We start from the raw sequence: 17911 nt of genomic DNA, 5'->3' as shown, positions 1-17911 counted from the left end.
AGGCCATTACTTGTGGTCTCCTGAAGCCACAGTGGGACTATGGGAGGGTTGAAGGAAATAGGAGAAGACCTTTGAAGAAAAACATCCAAAGGGCTTTGGCCTCCCCTTTCCTGTCAGCTGGGCTTTCAGTTCACTAGCTAACAACTCATAATTAAAGTAATTGGCAGCAGGGGGAGGCATGAACTGACCTTGGGTGAATTGGGGATTCAGGTTTCCAGCAGAGACTGCAAGAACTTACTTGGGATATGGTGCTCTGGACGGAGTACTACAGCATGTAAAGGTGCCAGGGGCAGTTGGGAGCACATAATGAAGCCGGCTGGCTGAAGCAAAGCAGGCATGGGCCTAGTTGGTGCCGTGATGGGGGGCCCCTTGAGGAACCTTGAGTTTGATGGTAGCTGGAAGGCTAGTGAAAAAAGAAGGTGCTCGGCTGGCTGCTCAAAACACTGCTGGCTTTGGAACTGGCACATGGTCCACCAGGGTCTGGGCGCGCTTCTGCTGCCCTCTTGTCTTTCTCAAGGTTCATCATGTCTTAATGTTGTCATGTTTTTTTCATAGTGATCATTGCTCTATTTTAATCCAGTATTTTATGAGGCTTTTGTAGGAGAGGGGTCAGGTATAGGGGAGTTTATTGTTCTGTCGTCAGAGCTGATGGCCGCAAGAGCGTGGAAGGAAGGGCTCCTGGCTCCCTGAACTCTGAGCCACTCCCCTGGGGGCTCAGCCTGGTGAGCTGTATTCCAGTCGACAAAGCCTGCTCTGTCCAGAGAGTCTGGCTGAGCCATCCTCTCAGGCAGAAAACAAAATAGCATTAAATTCCTTCTTTCCGGGGTACGTACAGTTGCTTAATTGAATGCATGAAGAAAACTCCGTGGCTTCTTTGCAATGGGACAGCATCTTTTCCCCAACTGCCAGTTAGAGAAGGGTGCAGAGGTGATGGGACCAGTTGTGGATGAAGAGAGGTTCTTGAAGGGCCTTGCAGTGATGCAAGGACTCCTTGGCTTTTTGTAGTCTGCCCGTACTTGGGATTCCATAATACTTAAGGCATGACTAACCTGTATTAATGTCCTGCTTGAGGCTAAGGTTCAGGGTTGAGGCAGGAAGCTGGAGCGAACAATGCTGTAGCACGGATGTTGTTCTAGCCAAGATTCTGGCAGTGGTGCTGTGATGGGGCTGAGGGAGTTCAGGACTTGGAGAAGCTTGAGGGGTCAGTTTGGGAGAGACTTCTGGTTTAGCAGCAGGCTTTGGGGTGGAGGGCTCAGGGTCTAAATCAGAAGTGAGGGGCTATATCTCGGTGTGAGTGGGCTGATCCCAGTTCTGGGGGCTTCTCCTGCGCATCAGAGGCAGTTCCTGGAAGAGTCTCAGCAGTCTCCTTTGGTGGTGGCAGTGTCCTTTGCCTAGCTGCCTCCTCCTCCGAGTCTTTGGCTTCTTCACCTGTGGAGGAGGAGTCTGTGGTTGGGCCCGTGACAATGGATCATGTTGACTCTGCACTCTCCCTGAACAGAAGTGCCTTCCTCAGTTATGCAAAGGCCCGTTTCCTCTGCCGTGCTTCTCAAGAAAGCCAGCCGCCGGTAAGCTGTAGGCAGTTCTCCTGAAACTGGCCAGTGGTCCTTCCATGACTTGTAGCCTGGCTCTCCCTTCCCACCGCAGCAGGGCAGAGCTCTGGGTCTCCTGTTCCGCCATCCTGCTCCCTTTGGTTTGTGTCGTTTTCTCCATTTTGCTTCTTTGAACCTGAAGTTCATCTTTTGTGCTATGCCAGAGCTCTTGATGCGTCCCATTCTAATGTGGCCTGTGGGCCAGAGGAGCCTGTGAAGTGCTGCTGCTGCTGCTGCTTAAAACTCCGAGTCTCTCTCGCGTTTTTTTCCTCAATGTAATATATTTTATTTTGAAAAACAAAACAGTAATAAGGAATGATACAAACAGAAAACAAAGAATTATATAACATGATGGTATAAATCAGAGATAACTATATATAACAGAATATAAAAACTACAGAGTGTTTGTTGGTTGTTGTGGGTTTTCCGGGCTGTATTGCCGTGGTCTTGGCATTGTAGTTCCTGACGTTTCGCCAGCAGCTGTGGCTGGCATCTTCAGAGGTGTCACTGTGACACTGAGAGATCTCTGTCTTTTGGTGCTACACCTCTGAAGATGCCAGCCACAGCTGCTGGCGAAACGTCAGGAACTACAATGCCAAGACCACGGCAATACAGCCCGGAAAACCCACAACAACCATCGTTCTCTGGCCGTGAAAGCCTTCGACAATATACAGAGTGTTTCTCCCTCCATCCCCTTACTTACTTATATTAAAATGCATTATATTCAGTATTTTATATTCAACATTTAAAATTACTGATTTGATAATTAATCCATTTTACTGATGATTGTTCTTAGTTTATCTTAATTTTCAGCTACATAATCTAAAAAGCTTCCCATTTTTTCTGAAATTCTAGGATTCTCTTTCTTGTTTTCATCCCTGTTTTCTTTTCTCTCCAGGCCAGGCAGTGCTCTGTATGGAATTGACAGCATGCCAGACTTGCGCCGCAAGAAATCATTTCCTCTTGTCCGTGATGTGGTGAGTTCCAAGTGCTACACTATGTGTGTGCTGCTTTGTTTGGAAACTGGCTTCAGTTCACCATAGTAACAATGGCTGTTCCTGGGATTTGTCTCTTCCCTTAGGAAGTAAGATATGGATGAGCCACAGATCCCAAGCCATTTAAACTAGTCCTTGCCTGAAGCTGGGCCAGCTTAAAGCATAAAGACTTGCACCGCCCCTGTAAATGGTTAGTGATAATTCCCTCCCGCAACGTTAATAGATTGCCAGAGCTAAGACCACTCCCTGTGAAGTCAGCAGAAGAGTCAACAGCGAATGATACAAAAGTTGGTTATTTTGCAGTGGGCTATTTGATAGCAACTCTGCTAGCTGTAGCCCCTTTAACTGCTTGGAGTAGGCCTTTGTGAGTGCCTTTTTAAATCCCCCCCCCCAATTTCCGGCCTTTCATCTTCTTTGGTCGAAGAACTGCTCATGTCCTAAAGGCAAGAGTGAAGAGAGACTGTTATTTATTGTTCAGAAAGAGCCTTTACACTAAGGGAAGCTGCCTCAGATCTCCCCCCCTTTCTGCTGTCCTCCCTGCAGTGCCACATTTCTTTGTGGGCTCTGTGCATGAAACCACTAGGCTGTGCACCTGTGCAGAGTCATGGCTCAGAAACTTTAGAGCTTGTTTCTATGCACAAAAAAGACCCCCCTCAGAACTGCACTTCCGGCCCTGCATGCCCCAAGGGGAGGAGTTGCGCCTTTCGCCTCAGGTCTCTTTGTCCACTGCAGCAGCCCCTCCACTAGGGTGCTTTTTACAAGTTGTTTTCCTCTCAGAGCTAGTTTTCTCCTTTCTTTGTTCCTTAATTTTTTTTTTAATTGTGGTTTCCCATCCCTTTACTTCTTCTTTTCCTCTCTGTGTAAATAGTAGTTGTTGATCATAGCTGCATATAGAGACGTCTACCCAGGTGCTTGGGCAGCTGTGTTTAAACATTGCCACACCGCAGTGGTCAACCCTCATCTGCTGATGCCCATAATCTCTGCTTTTTTCCTCTCTCAACACTGTGCTCATTGTCTGTAGTTTACCAGACAAGCAAAAGGAAATTAGCCTTCATTGTGTCACACTTGTCACACTTCTTCCCATCTGTGTGTCACACTTGGGAGAGATCCAGAGGAGTTAGCCGTGTTAGTTTGTGGTAGCAAAATGGAAAAGAGTCCAGTAGCACCTTTAAGACTAACCAACTTTACTGTAGCATAAGCTTTCGAGAACCACAATTCTCTTCATCAGATGCATCTTGGGAGAGAGTCTTAACAGCTTTAGCAGGGAGGGCAAACATCTTGACTTCCTCTCCAGCTTCTCAGACCATGCCTGGAGAGCTCACACTACTGCTTGACTTGTTGGTATCAATCATGCAAGGACACTATTGCACATGTCACTGTCAAGATATTGAAACAGGAGGCTCAGGCTCCACCTCCAACAAAGACGAGGTCGAAACGTCAATATAGGAAGGCTTCTGAATCCACTTCTGTCCTGACTGCATAAGCGCTGCTGCATCAGACCAGTGGTCCATCTCGCCCAGCGTCCTGTCTCACACAGTGGCCACCCGCTTGCTCTGGAGGGACGGCAGGGCACAGAGGCCGAGGCCTTCCCCTGGAGGTGCCTGCCGGTGCTGGTATTCAGAAGCTGGCTGTCTCTGAACGCGAAGGCTCCCTTTGGCTAGTAGCTGCTGAGAGACCTCTCCTGCATGAGTCTGTTCAGTCCCCTTTTAAAGCCGTCTGTGCCTGTAGCCATCACTAAATCCTCTGGCAGTGCATTCCACAGATTAATTCCACATGGTCTTTCCTTCAGCCTTGTCTGCTTCAGTGGCCCAGCCTGTCTCAAAACCTGGAGATTTTACCCGCTGTCCTCCTGTTGCCTCATTCTCTGACACCTGGCAGTGGAACCTTCACCAATTGCTATTGGTTGTGTTTCAGAAGGGCTGATTGAGGACTTGCCGGTAACTCTGTGATGGACACTTGCTCTTCTCCCTCAGGTGCTTTGGGACCAATCGCTCTCTTGATTTTGAAAGCGTTTGAGATGTTCTTCGCTAGATTCTTGGGTGTTGTTCCATCTCTCCCATTCTCCGTACTGAGATTAAGACTATAATAAACACTGGTTCCGACCTGTCTCTCTTATGGCCCATCATACTAATGGTATTTACTGTGGTGGAACCCAGCTTGGTATCATTTTTTTGTGGTGCATGTGCATGCACGCACACACACAGAACAGGACAAAGCTTCAATGCACCATCCAGATATGATCCCATTGGTTCCAACAACTTCTGGACCAGCTCCATCCTCAACTTTTCCCAATCTTTGTTTACTATCTCTCTGAGGATCCATTGAGAATTTGGACGAAGCCTCTGATTTGTTGCTTTCCACATGTGGTGTGGCCGACTGAAGCACTGAGGCTGTACTATGAACAAGTTATTTGTTCATAGGATTTGAATGTTTGCTGAAAGAAAGGTGTACACCTCTGCTTCTGCATCTCTAAAGGTAGAAAATCTCACCTGTATGATGTATTACCAGCATTTTCTGTGGGAAAAGAGATCACCAATACCTGATCAACTACCAGATGACGCAAAGCAGATGGCCACTCTCTTTCCAGAGGCAGCTTTGCATTTTGCAGTGTGGACGACTGGTGCAAAGACTGGCGGCTGCTAATGCTGTTCGGCGCCATGTGTGGTTTTGGTCCACTTCTTTGATGCCTGAATCATATGCCAAGAATTGAAGATTTCCTTTTTAAAGGGAGGGCCTCTTTAATGAGAATGGATTCCAAAACTGAGATCTGCAGCCTAGTCCATGGGTCTCACTTCCTCTTCATATAGATCTCAGAGATAACAGCAACCAAAATCTACCTGAATGTCTTCAGCGTTTTCCCTCGTAAGTCTTTGTCCTCTTCAAAATCCAGCTTTGACTCTTGCAGCTTCTTTCTACGCAGCTTTTCTGTGGAAATTTACAAATCGTTTCCAAAAATTATGAATAATCACTGCAACAACAACAGAAGAAAACCATGCAGCATCACCCAAATAAAGCCCCCTGATCACCAAAGGCATATTCGGGAGAAAAGTGCGTTGCTTTCAGAAAGAGAATTTGTGAGCCAAATGGCTCACTCTGGGAAGGGCATGTCACTCCACTGGGGCCTGCTTCTCGTGTGGGCCAGTTTTATAATATCCCGGTGGCCAGCAGAGGAGAAGCCGCTCTTCAGGAACCAAGCTGCTGAGGGCTGTGTAGGTTCACACCAGCACTGTGAACGGATCCTGGAAATAAATTGGAAGTCAATGCAGTTGTTTTAGAAATAGGTGAAATAGGAAACCTTTGGCTCCCCCGTCAAATAATTATTTTGCACCAGCGGACGTTTGGGAGCTGCATTCAAGGGTTCTCCACCTCCCCACCCCACCCCACACACACACCAAGAACTCTGGCAGTCACCAGAGCTTGTATGACAAGTTAATGACTGGCAGTGTGTTAACATTTAAAGGTGGTCCGATCTGGCCGACTTGGCCTGGTCCTGCCTGGTGGCTTGCCCGCTGGAGGCTGTGAGCCATACCTGCACTGTGGCCTTCGTGCCATCTGCCCTCCTTCCTAATGCTTGTGCAGTTCACTTGTGCAAAGTAGAGCCGAGCTACAAGAGACAAATTACACGAAGGGAGATCGAGCCAGCAGTTAATGCGATTTCTCTGTTGTTTCAATGCCAATCAACATATTAATCATTGCTTGTCATTGTCTGTACAACACCTGACTATTAATGCTTTCTCTCATTTCTTTCTCATCAATGCTGAATTTTCCAGGCGATGGTAAGTGCCTTTCTGTTGATGGAGGCTTTGAAATGTCATAATTAATCCTGTATTCCAGGGCGTCTGTTCATTGCAAATGGGAAATGCCTCTTTATGATCAACACTATATATAAAGAGGTTCAGAGCCTCTTTTAAACTGATGGGAATAATGTCTGAGCCCCAGAAGGGATGTATTTGGCCCAATGGTTTCAGTGTAATATATTGCCAAGTATCTACGGTGTGTGTAGAGAGTGGGCTAAGGCAGCAACCCTCTGCACACTTATTTGGAAGTAAGGCCCGTTGCTCTCAACAAGGGTCCCTAGGCTTGTGCACTGCTAAGGACTGGATCCAGTCGTGTGTTGATGATTCTTGAACGGAGTGCTAAGCCGGATGTGTGGAAGGAGGAGGCACAAAACTGCCCGGGGCTTCCTGAAACCATCCTTGGCTCAGGAACTGCAGCCTCCTCCTGAGAAGCCCTCCTTGTGACACGGCTCTGCCTGTCATGGCGTCTCGTGCTACGGCAGGTCATGCGTGGGCCACCCATCCATCGGGGCCTGGGAAGGGCTGATGCCTGCATGGCACTGGGGCCCCAGCCAGGCGCTCGGCTCGTGGGGATCCATCGCTCATCCTTCCTGTTCCTTCTGCAGTTTCTTTCATCTCTTCGTGTTCTGGCCCTTTCCCACAAGACTGGAGCCTCCTGAAATTACCTGCTTCCATATGCCTCTTTACTCGCATGGAAGTCAAGAGAAATGTTGAGGCTTCTGACTGGTGTGGTTGTTCAGACACAGGTAGTTCCTCCCCTTCAGGCATTTAATAAAAGGTTCTTTCTTTTCCCAGCCAAAGGAGTTGATACTCCCTTACATAGACCAGAGCCGTAAATGTCTGGATGCCCCCAGACTGCAAGAGCTTTGAGCGTAGATGGTGCCGGGAAGCCACCCTGGCTGCTTGCCCCTGCCGCCTGTGGGCATGCCAGACTGCATAAGGCGCCCCAGGTGCCTCGTCCCCTTGTGGGTGGCTGATAGAATGGATACCAGTGCTGGCAGGGGGCAGGCAGTTCTTTGAGACAGATGCTGGCTAGGGCGGGGCTGCAGCTGGAACAAACTCTTCAGAAGAGAGGCATCTTTTACGTTGCTTGAAAATTATTTTCTGACAGTGATGGTACTCCCCTGGTGGGATTTGCTCTCTCACACCCATCCGAATCTCAGGTCAGGTTTCCTGTATGTCTGTCCCTGCCCTTCTCCTGTGGTCCTGGAGTGGAGCAGTCCTGACTCCTGGGTAGCTCCTCCTCATCCTCTTGCGCAGGTTCGGCCAAACGTGCGATCCTAGGGGGAGGGGCTTCCCTCGCTCTTCAGTTTTCCCCTTGCTCTGTTGTTTTGGTCAGAACTGAAGTTGCTGTAGGAAATGAATGCAGTACGTAGCCATCAGGTTCTGCCTCCAACTCCCCCCCCTCCACCTCCCGTCTTCTTGGCCTCATTTTTCAGCTGCAAGATGGACGTCTAATCTCCCTTGGCATGGCAGTTCCTACAGCAACTTCAGTTCTGACCAAAATGACAGGGCCATTTCAGCAAAGAGCAGACACAGGGACAAAATCAGACTTACACACAGTTTATGGCCCTGCAATGCAAAACTAGATGCAAAGCCATTTGAGTCTCCCAGCAGCTTTTCAGGACAGCACACTGCACTACCAGACATCCCAGCAGCCTTGAGGAAGAGATCCAGTTGTGCCTCTGTAGACATTCATTTTTGTATTTTAGTAAATGAACAAACAAACCCTTCTTTTTTATATATTCTATCTTCTCTACTCAGTTTAGCAACCGGGCTTACCGGCAAGAAGATTTCATACTGCAATGAGAACTGCCATGCCAAGGGAGATTAGACGTCCATCTTGAAGCTGAAAAATGAGGCCAAGAAGACGGGAGGTGGAGTGGGGGGGGGGAGTCGGAGGCAGAACCTGATGGCTACGGACTGCCCCTCTTGGTAGCCAGAGGTCTGCTGAGCATAGCGCTTGCACTTTGGGCTGACTGGGCAGATAACTTTTAAATGTTCATGCTAACAGCTGCCACAGTACCCTGTGGCAATTAACCCCAGAGAACTGTGCAAAGAAACAGTGTGGTAGGTTTCCTGTAAGCCTGTTGCTTGCTTGCTTCCGTGGAATAAGGGCGACACGTAACTCACTGACAGCAGGCAACGCCTTACGCTGGCAGCAGAACTGTGAGGCTAGAAGAGATACGGTGGCTGGGAGTCTACTTCTGTAGCACATCTGTAGGTCTCTCTTCAGTTTCCTGCTCAAGGTGGCTAAACTATAGAGGGGAAATCAAGCAATGAATAATACAAATTTAAGCAGTAATTCAGCAGAACAGGAAAAATCTCCTCCCTTCACATGCCCCAGTCCTTGGACTTTGTTGCCCCCTCCCAGGACCGTCCCTCTTTAAAAAGTGGGGGCAGTTTAGGGTTCTGCATTGGTGCTTTTGTAATGCTAGTAGAGATGCTGGGATCCATGATTCACCTCCAGGTTTTGGTAAGGGGGCCCGCGTACGGCCTTCCAGAGGGAGAGGAGGCAGAAGGGACCTTAGCGAAGGAAGGGGGGAGGGAGGACATGTCAGCAAAAGGTCTTCGCTCACGTGGAGTGGGCAGCTGTTGCATTTGACGACTGCAGGGCTCACCTTCTGATGCTGCTGCCTGCACACCCAGTGGCTCTCCTCCAGCCTCGACCTGCTCCCCCTTCCCGTCTGGTCCTGGCATGCAATGTTCCTGTTGTGCCTTATTGATGAAGGAACTACCACATTTCTTCTGTATAAACTTGGTTAATATTTTTGTTCTGTCCTCTCCAGTTAAACAGAACAAGCAAAGGCATTACCAAAGGGCTAAACGTCTTCTGCTTGCCCCAGCCCAGCAGGGAGCCAGCTTCCTTTCCCTCTTCTCCTGCTGCCTCTCCCTGATCTCCCAGCAGCTCAGCCTTGGTTGCTGCCAGGGCCATTGGTGCTGTGACAGCAGCCCCCGCCCCAAGCTCCGCTCTGTCTCCTGCTCAGCACCATAAAAACCAGAGGCCACAGCCAGTCCTCCTGGGGAGATCTCACAGTCAGCAGTAAAAATACACAACAAAGAGAAACAAAACAGATTCGCAGGATATTCTGCTATACTCTGCTTGAAGCCAGCCGGGTGACCCTGGGCCAGTCACAGCTCTCTCAGCCCCATCCACCTCACAGGGTGATTGTCCTGAGGATAATAATAATTTAATTTAATTTATTATATTCCGCCCTCCCCGCTTTCGCAGGCTCAGGGCGGATAACAAATACAAATATCAGCCATATGCCTGGTGGATAAATTAAACATTTTGTAAACCACAATGAGTGTGACATTGAGTTGTCCTGAAGGGCAGTATATAAATCAGTTGTTGTTGTTGTTGTTACTGGGCAGCTGAGGACCCCAGTTGTGTGTTTCCCAGTTTCTAGGGGTCAGGAAAGGCTGTATCTAGATTCTCCCTAGGTTATGACCCGGTGGCCCTCTGAAGTCCAGCCCTGCTGCATTGTAATCCTCCAGGGATAGCTTTTGTGCCTTGGCACGTATCCTGCGCTCCTTCGCAGCGTTCCTGGAGGGCCAGACTTCTTTTTGTAGCCAGAAACTTTTCCTTTGAAATGTTTGACGACTGTCTCTGTTAGTCTTGTCGTTAATTTCAAAGTCTGGCAACACTGTCCCTTTTTGCCTCCTGAACTGTTCACATTTAATACTCGTAATGACCTCAATGCATGCTGGCAGTGGCTGTAAACATTCTCCACGCTGTTCTGCAGGAAAATATACGGCCTTTTCTGGACTGCTGGTTTAATATTAATAATTAAAAATCCATTGAAGCCCTTGAGGATGAAAAGTCTTCTAGCAATAATATTTCCTTCTGTCCTTCAAGTTTATTGATGTTCTGCTAGCTGAAGCAGTGCCAGAGGCCAGTAACGTCTTTAACACACATTTTTAGTCAGAATATCATCCCAGAACAGCACCCCAGCGTCTAAAATGGGCTCCTGCGCACCCTTCTCAACAAATGCACCACAAATGCATGCCACATCCCCCCCCCCCCCCCGCCGCCTGCAAGCACATTCTGTGCATGGATTGATTCATGGCCCCCCCAGGTGGCCCCCGTTGTATAGGAGAGATGGCTAATACATTCACTCCGCAGTGGGGACTCATGTTGGGAATGCTGGCGGCGGTGGGGGGGCGGGGGGAGAATTTGCTTGTTTTCTTGTAAGCTGTTTTACGCAATGAAGACAAGTGGTCTAGCGATATAGAGAACAAATTTTCCACTGCAAAGCAAAAGTTGATCTATTTCTTGACATGGGAATTTTGTTTATTGGAATAAAATAGAAAATTGAAAGCTGATGAGCAAACAAAATTATTTCATTATTAATGGCAGCTAAGGAAATTTATGAATGTCTCCGTTGCTGAGTTTCCGAAGAAGCTGACAAGACTTGATTGTTAACTATCCAGTGTCAGGGAGAGTCCCATGTTTCCATTTAGACAGTGACAGAGCGCGGGTGCAAGTGAAGCCGTGTTCTTGAAAGTGGTCACTGTGGTGGGAGTGGAAGTTCTGAACATAGTCCAAAAAAGGAGGCAAGGCTGGGTTGCTCAGAGAATACTACCCTGGCTGGGAGTCTGTCTTCAGCTTCCCCCTCCCCGCTGTAATACATTAGTGTAATTGCGTGTGGAATGGGACGTGCAAAATAGCCCCTTAGAATGATAATTTGAATTACAGAAATCCCTTGAAATCTGGTTATTTAGTTGGAAGGTTCTCTCTTCTGGCTTCTTTGCGGTAGGCAAGTGGAGGTCATGAACTCTGCCCGTGGGACTGTGACCTTTCCTGCTGCGGAACGTGTTTTCTGGAGGCACTTTTTATAACAGTGCAAAAATTTCGACACATGTGAGTGTGACCCACATCTGTGAATTGTTGCTATGAAAAGGGGTTGCTGATTGCTCGTGCGAAGGAAGCCTTAAGTAAATCAACAGCCAGATTTATAAATCAGGTGAACCACAACGTTGAGAATTATTTAGCTGGATTTGGCATAGAGAATGTTCACAAGCCTGTGCAGAGGCTGAAACGATGCTTTGTAGGCAAGACATGGATGCCTTTCTGATCAAGGCAAGAGGCCAGACGAGTGGAAGAGTCATCACGGGATTTTGTTCTGGAGCGTTACACGGGGAGACTGGATTCACGGCCAGCTTCAAATGATGAGGACAAAATGGGAGGCCAGGAAGTAGGGGGAGGAGGGACCAGATAGGGGATGGGGGAAATATTGATCACCAGCACCTAACTCAGGCTGGCCTCCCCCCATACCAAATGTATAGTCTCCTAATGGGCACCTTAGTTTTTTCCCATTCTTAATTTTTAGATTTAAAGGCTTTAAAGAGATGGGAAGGTCTTGAATGTGGTGTATTGCATTTTTCATTTTGGAGTTAAGAGTGTAGAATATACAGTGTAAAAATGGGCAAGATTTGATAGAGAAGAGGCAGTACGATGCACCTGAGTTACGCAAGGCAGCAGTAGACAGTAGACTCAGTATGGGAGCATCCCAACCCCCACCCACCCCACATGTCCTGCTTGCTTTGTCTCACTGACTCTGTGCTTTTGCCTTGGACAGACCCTTGCAGCTCGGAAGTCTGGCATATCACTTGCCATGGTCATCCGGACATCCCTGAACAATGAAGAAATGGTAAGAGGCCTCTTTCCTGTTCCAAGTTTGTTATCTGTTTTTTTCAGTGTGAAGTTTTGCCTTCTATTAGTAGCTGCAAGTGCTTGCAAGAATACTGTGCCCTGAGTGCTCTTGCTTTTGTTATCATAGTTATAAATAATTTCTGTAGTGCCTTTCAGTGAGAATAGACTATTTGGCTCCTTCTGCCTCCTGTACCTTTCCTTGGAGGAAAGCCAGCCTGACAAGTGCCTAAGCCCCCCCCCCCCCCCCGGAAAAGGCTCCACTAGTGAGGAGAGATTTGAAGAACAAGCCTCACTACAGGACACTGGAGGGCCTCAGCTCCTTCCTGTGCGCCATGGACCAGCTGAATTGGGCACCCCCATGCAAGAATGGAGGAGAACCCATACCTCACGTCTGACTGTGACCCAGGAGGGGGACCCCAGATCCAGCATATGTTTTCCATAATTTGTGACTGATGCCTTGTGCTTTCTCTCGCACACACAAACACTTTCACACCCCTCACAGGTACTCATGAAAAAAAACATCATCACCATTCACAGAGGTTTGATTCCACAGAGCAATAAAGTAGATCTGGCAAATGCATATGCTGTGTTTAAAAAAAAACGGAAAGTTGACTGTCAGGACAGTGTTTTGAAGGTCAGCCAACTGAGGTGATCTTAATGAGGACAGAATTGGACTCTGCATGCCGCTCGCTCTCCCGATAGAGAGCTGGGCTTTGCCAAATGTTCTCACACGCACATTTTTGGCAGGAAAGGAATTTGAAATTTTCCTCTCCAAACACAAATGACTGTTTCTTCCTTTTATATAGCTTGCTACCTGTTGTTCTTCATTTTACACCATTTCCCCTGATTAGTGCTGCTTTTTAAAAATAATAAAATAGCATCGTCTTGCTGCTGGAAGTAGTCACTCCTTCTGGTCAGAGATCATGCCATGATATCAGGATGTCATGTCACTTCTTCCCTTTCTCTTCTAACCCAGATGTGGTTGTAGATGTTCTGAACCAGGTGTTTGGTGATGAGGGTTGGTAGATGGAAGCTAATTATGTTGGGGAAGGGGACAAGTTAACAGACCACCAAGATAGTATTAATCCTATTCTCCTTTAAATATCAGGTGTGCCATTTGGGGTTTTTGATTCAGCTGAAATAAAATCTGTTGCTTAAAATGCCTTTCGCCAACTTTGATGGCTGTGCCAACTATGTTCCCCTCTGGGAAGACGTGATGTTACCCACGCCGTGGTAATTCCTACCTGACAGGGTTGTTGTATGGATAAAATGGAGAGGAGAGAGCCATGCATGCTGCTCTGAGTTCCTTGGAGGAAGCTGGGATGAAAAACGTGATCGAGAGAGAGAGGCAAATCCATACCCTTGGCAGCTTCCCTCAGACATCACTGGCGAGAGATTCCTTATGTGAGTTTTCTTGCCCTGAAGGTCCAGCCCTTCTTCACGTTGCGTGTGTTCAGCAGGCCCCTTTCTGTTTCCAAAGGCCTGTGTCTGACGTGTGGTTTTTTTTTTTGAAGCAACAGATGGTGTGTGGGCAGTTGCAGCCACAAGTTTCTAGAGCATTATTATCAGCTGCCCAGGTTAATAAGGAAGGCAGGCTAGACACATGTTAAAAATCATGCTCTGTGATGACGCTGACATTCTGGTAAGGCAGCAGAGAGGAGTGGCCCCAGAGGCCACCAGTGATGACCCCTCCGGTGTCGATGAGCTCCAAAGCGGCGCTTGCTCTCTCTCTCTCTCTCTGGGTCCACAGGGAAGTTTTTTGCAGTTGTTCAGTTGCCTGGCTGTCTGGAGAATGGGGAACCGTTTCCTTATTTCCAGTGAGGCTTTATGTATTGATTTCTACTAGCTTCCGTTGTTGCATTAAAAATATGTAACATAATTGAAATATCACCATGTGTGTGACATTTCACTTGAACTTGTACATCATGCTATCTGAGGCTCTCTTCACCATTCCAAGTCCAATCGAAGCAGGAAATAAGCTATCAGAAGTGTCTGGCTGGATCTCTCCAGTACCCTCAACATATGCTTCTGTATAAGATACTTCAGAATTATGTTTCAGTGATGTGGGAAAAGGAGAAAATCCTGAAAAATTACTTCCACATGCCTGTCAATCTTACCTTAATCGTTAAGGATTGGGTCAGTGTTTCTTACTCGAGTGAATATTGGATATGCCGCACAACTCTCTCCGAAACGTTCCCGTCTGCGCTCCGTTCCAGCCTCTCGGCTTCCTCCTCTCCCTGCAGTGGCGGCTGATGAACGGGCAGCTTGCACAAAGGCTCCTGTTTTGTGAATTCCATTAAAAGCTTCGTAGCAGAAGTTTGATCCCGCCCGAAGGGATGGTTCAGGCTGTGAATTGCTCTCTCGGCTTCACCTTCTCTCTGAACGTGTTGTGTCCCACCCAACAGAAAATGCACGTCCTCAAGAAGACCCTGCAGGCTCTCATTTACCCCATGTCCTCCACCACCCCACATTATTTCGAAGTGTGGACAGCCACCGCCCCCACCTATTGCTATGAATGTGAAGGTCTCCTTTGGGGCATTGCCAGGCAAGGAATGAGGTGCACGGAATGTGGGGTCAGATGCCACGAGAAGTGCCAAGACCTCCTCAATGCTGATTGCTTGCAGAGTAAGTATTTGGCACACGCCTTTGGCTTGCTCCGGAATCATGGGCAGCGCCCCTTTCCCAGTGCCATACCTAGCTAAATGGAACATAGCTATCTTAGTCTGCCCGGGGGGCGGGGGGGCGGGCTTTGGGGAGTGGGCCTCTCCTGTAGCTCTCTGGGAATAGGTGGGGCCTGGAGCAGGTTTCAGGGAGTGGGTCCGTGACAGGTAGGTGCTAGCTGGTCAGTCATGAACACGCATGGTGCTGCCTTCCACTACGTGTCAGACCATCAGTCCACCGAGGTCAGTAGTGTCTCTTCTGATGGTGCGGAGTCTTCAGGATCTCAAGTGGAGATCTTGCCCATGTTTGAGCCAGTTTGGCGTAGTGGTTGAGAGCAACAGGATCTACTCTGGAGAGCCGGGCTTGATTCCCTACTCCTCCGCTTGAAGCCAGCTGGGTGACCTTGGGCTAGTCACAGCTCTCTCAGATCTCTTTCTGCTCCACCCACCTCACAGGGTGATTGTCATGAGGATAATAACAACACACTTTGTAAACTGCTCTGAGTGAACGTTAAGTTGTCCTGGAGGGTGGTATATAAATTGAATGTTGTTGTTATCTTGCTTTAATTGGAGATGCTAGGGATTGAATCTTTGTCCTTCTGCACGCAAAGCAGGTGCTCTACCACTAAGCCATGTCTCTCCCCGCACCGCCCCCGCAGAAAAGGAGGGGCAACTTGTTCCTGCTACAGCCGCAGGTTGGGTTCTTTGGACATCGTGTATGTGTGTGATTTCTGCCCCTCCCCCCCCCCCTCCTCAGTTTTCAGGTAACGAGCACCTTCCAGGGTCTCTCATAATTACTGAAACTCAATACATATGTTGCAAATTGACAAATACGTAACACATGAATTGCTCATTTATAGATGTAAGAGAATAATGGACCCACTAAAAAGGGCAGGAGACAACAGCCACGGTGCTGGGCCAAGACAGTCTCACCTGAGATTTCAGCTTCAGCACAAAGCAGTGGAGATGGCTGAGCTGGAGCAGACTGGGGCCTTGAACTGCACTGTGCAAGCTCCGCGTTCCTCTGCGCTGTGTTCTTTGGGCTGCCCTCCCGCTAGTCTCGTTAATTGGGCTGCCTCTTCTGGAACTTGCTTGTTTCTCAGCTTCACGGGGAGAAATGCTTTATCTTCCATTTTATTTAAGAATACAAAATGAATTTAATCAGATGGGCTAACAAGACCAGAAGAAGCTTTGAGCTATAATAAATACGCTTCAAGGGGTGTAGGACTTCACATAGTTTTGAGCCCAAGTTAATCACGTTCCACTGATGTGTGTGGTTATTTATTGCGGTGGCGCTCTTAGGAATCATACGGCTGCACCTTGCCCTTGGCACAAGGGAACGGTACTGCCAGGTGGTCATTCTGATGGTGCCGTGGCCAGCGTTGGCTAGTTAATGCTCTCTGAGCTGCCACCAGGCCGTTGGGAATTGCCATGCAAGGTGATTGTTTTTCCTTTTCATAAACCCTTGGCTTCCATCAGAATTTCTGGCTTATGTCTTAATATCAGTCCCAGACAGGGAAGAGGCTATACTGGGAGGATTTCATTAGCAAGACTGATCACGTTGTGCGGGTAACAAGATCCCTTGGTACATATTGGTGTTTTTCTAGGAATAGTCTAGGAAGAATGATCTCGAATATCATTAGGATTGAGAAAACTGCTTATTCTGGCAAAAATCCAGTTAAACCAAAATATTGTCGAAGGCTTTCACGGCCGGAGAACGATGGCTGTTGTGGGTTTTCCGGGCTGTATTGCCGTGGTCTTGGCATTGTAGTTCCTGACGTTTCGCCAGCAGCTGTGGCTGGCATCTTCAGAGGTGTAGCACCAAAAGACAGAGACATTGAGAGATCTCTGTCTTTTGGTGCTACACCTCTGAAGATGCCAGCCACAGCTGCTGGCGAAACGTCAGGAACTACAATGCCAAGACCACGGCAATACAGCCCGGAAAACCCACAACAGCCAAACCAAAATATTGTTTTGGAATGTAGAAGGATCAGTCAGACTCCATACCTACACTGGGTATTCTTTCTGGAAGCTAATAGGTTCTGTGGCATGTACAAAGAATGGCATTTGTACATGTTAGTTGCTACAAGCCTTGGTTCATGCTGTGGTCTTCATGGAAGGATTTGACCTTAGAATCCAGAACTTATTTTTCCAGATTTCAACGTCTTCCGTAACCACCAAAATATATATGATTTATTTATACAGTAAGCCATTCACAAATGCAACTTTTTACCATAATCTGTTCTCAGGGGCAGCAGAAAAGAGTTCAAAGCATGGTGCTGAAGATAAAACCCAGAATATTATTACAGCAATGAGGGAACAAATGAAGATCAGAGAGCGAAACAGACCGGAAGTGTTTGAATTGATCCGGGAAATGTTCCTGATCCCCAAGGAAGATTTTGTGCAGCACTCAAAGGCAGCCAAACAAAGTGTCTTGGATGGGACATCTAAGTGGTCAGCAAAAATCGCCATCACAGGTGAGGGGATTTGTGATTTTAGTTGGAACGTTGTTTTTATTGATGTTATTTATAGTCCACCTTTCTCACTAAGACTTGGAAAATTCACTATAATCACAGCCTCCTTATCCTTTTGGAGTCTTGTGTTCTGGCCATCTTTGTATGATGTGTGCAGGTCCCATGGCAGCAGAAACGGGGGTTTTCTGTGTGTGTTTCGGGTGAAAGGAAAGGAGGACAGACTGCTTGATCTCAGTGGCAGGCAGGGAAGGAGCAGGCCTCGCTGAAGCAGGAAAAAATGGGTAGTTTACTAGAATTCCCTATTTTCCTGATTAATTTTTGAATGCCATTCAGGTTTTTCTTTTGAATATGAAATTTTACATTCTTTAAAAATTTCAGTGTGTCTGTGAAACCGTGTATGCTCTCAACTACCCCAGTGATTTAAAATACTGAGCATCATTCCACGTAAACATGCAAACATTGCAGTACTATTAAATATTTTCAAATGTCATTGAAATCAAAGTTTATAGATAACAAATACAGATATCAGATAATGAACAGTCAGCAAAAAATGAGTCTTCAGGAGATGTTCAGTATCTAATTTAACAGAGTTAAAGGGTAGATGCAGGCACATTTCTGCTTGAGTGCTCCATTTGGCTTGTAGAATGCTGTCGTTATTCTGCACATTTGTTAATTCTTTTTCTATTATAGAATTTAAAAAGGGAAATAATGCAACCCCCCCCCCCCCATAATAGCAGGGT

General features: G+C 47.5%; 1 protein-coding gene across 3 annotated transcripts in view; it reads left to right on the top strand.

Annotated features, from left to right (window-relative positions):
• Positions 1–17911, top strand: part of UNC13C (unc-13 homolog C) — a 101208-nt gene that overhangs the window by 30969 nt on the left and 52328 nt on the right. For all 3 annotated transcript variants that reach the window (XM_055002180.1, XM_055002178.1, XM_055002179.1), the window contains 4 exons: positions 2488–2566; positions 11964–12035; positions 14443–14662; positions 16947–17174. In XM_055002180.1, coding sequence (XP_054858155.1) covers positions 2488–2566; positions 11964–12035; positions 14443–14662; positions 16947–17174 — 599 coding nt within the window. The remainder of the gene's footprint in view (positions 1–2487; positions 2567–11963; positions 12036–14442; positions 14663–16946; positions 17175–17911) is intronic.

This window comes from Eublepharis macularius, chromosome 18 (assembly GCF_028583425.1).
Source record: "Eublepharis macularius isolate TG4126 chromosome 18, MPM_Emac_v1.0, whole genome shotgun sequence".
Classification (NCBI taxonomy): Eukaryota; Metazoa; Chordata; class Lepidosauria; order Squamata; family Eublepharidae; genus Eublepharis; species Eublepharis macularius.
This window is presented reverse-complemented; position numbering and strand designations above follow the sequence as displayed.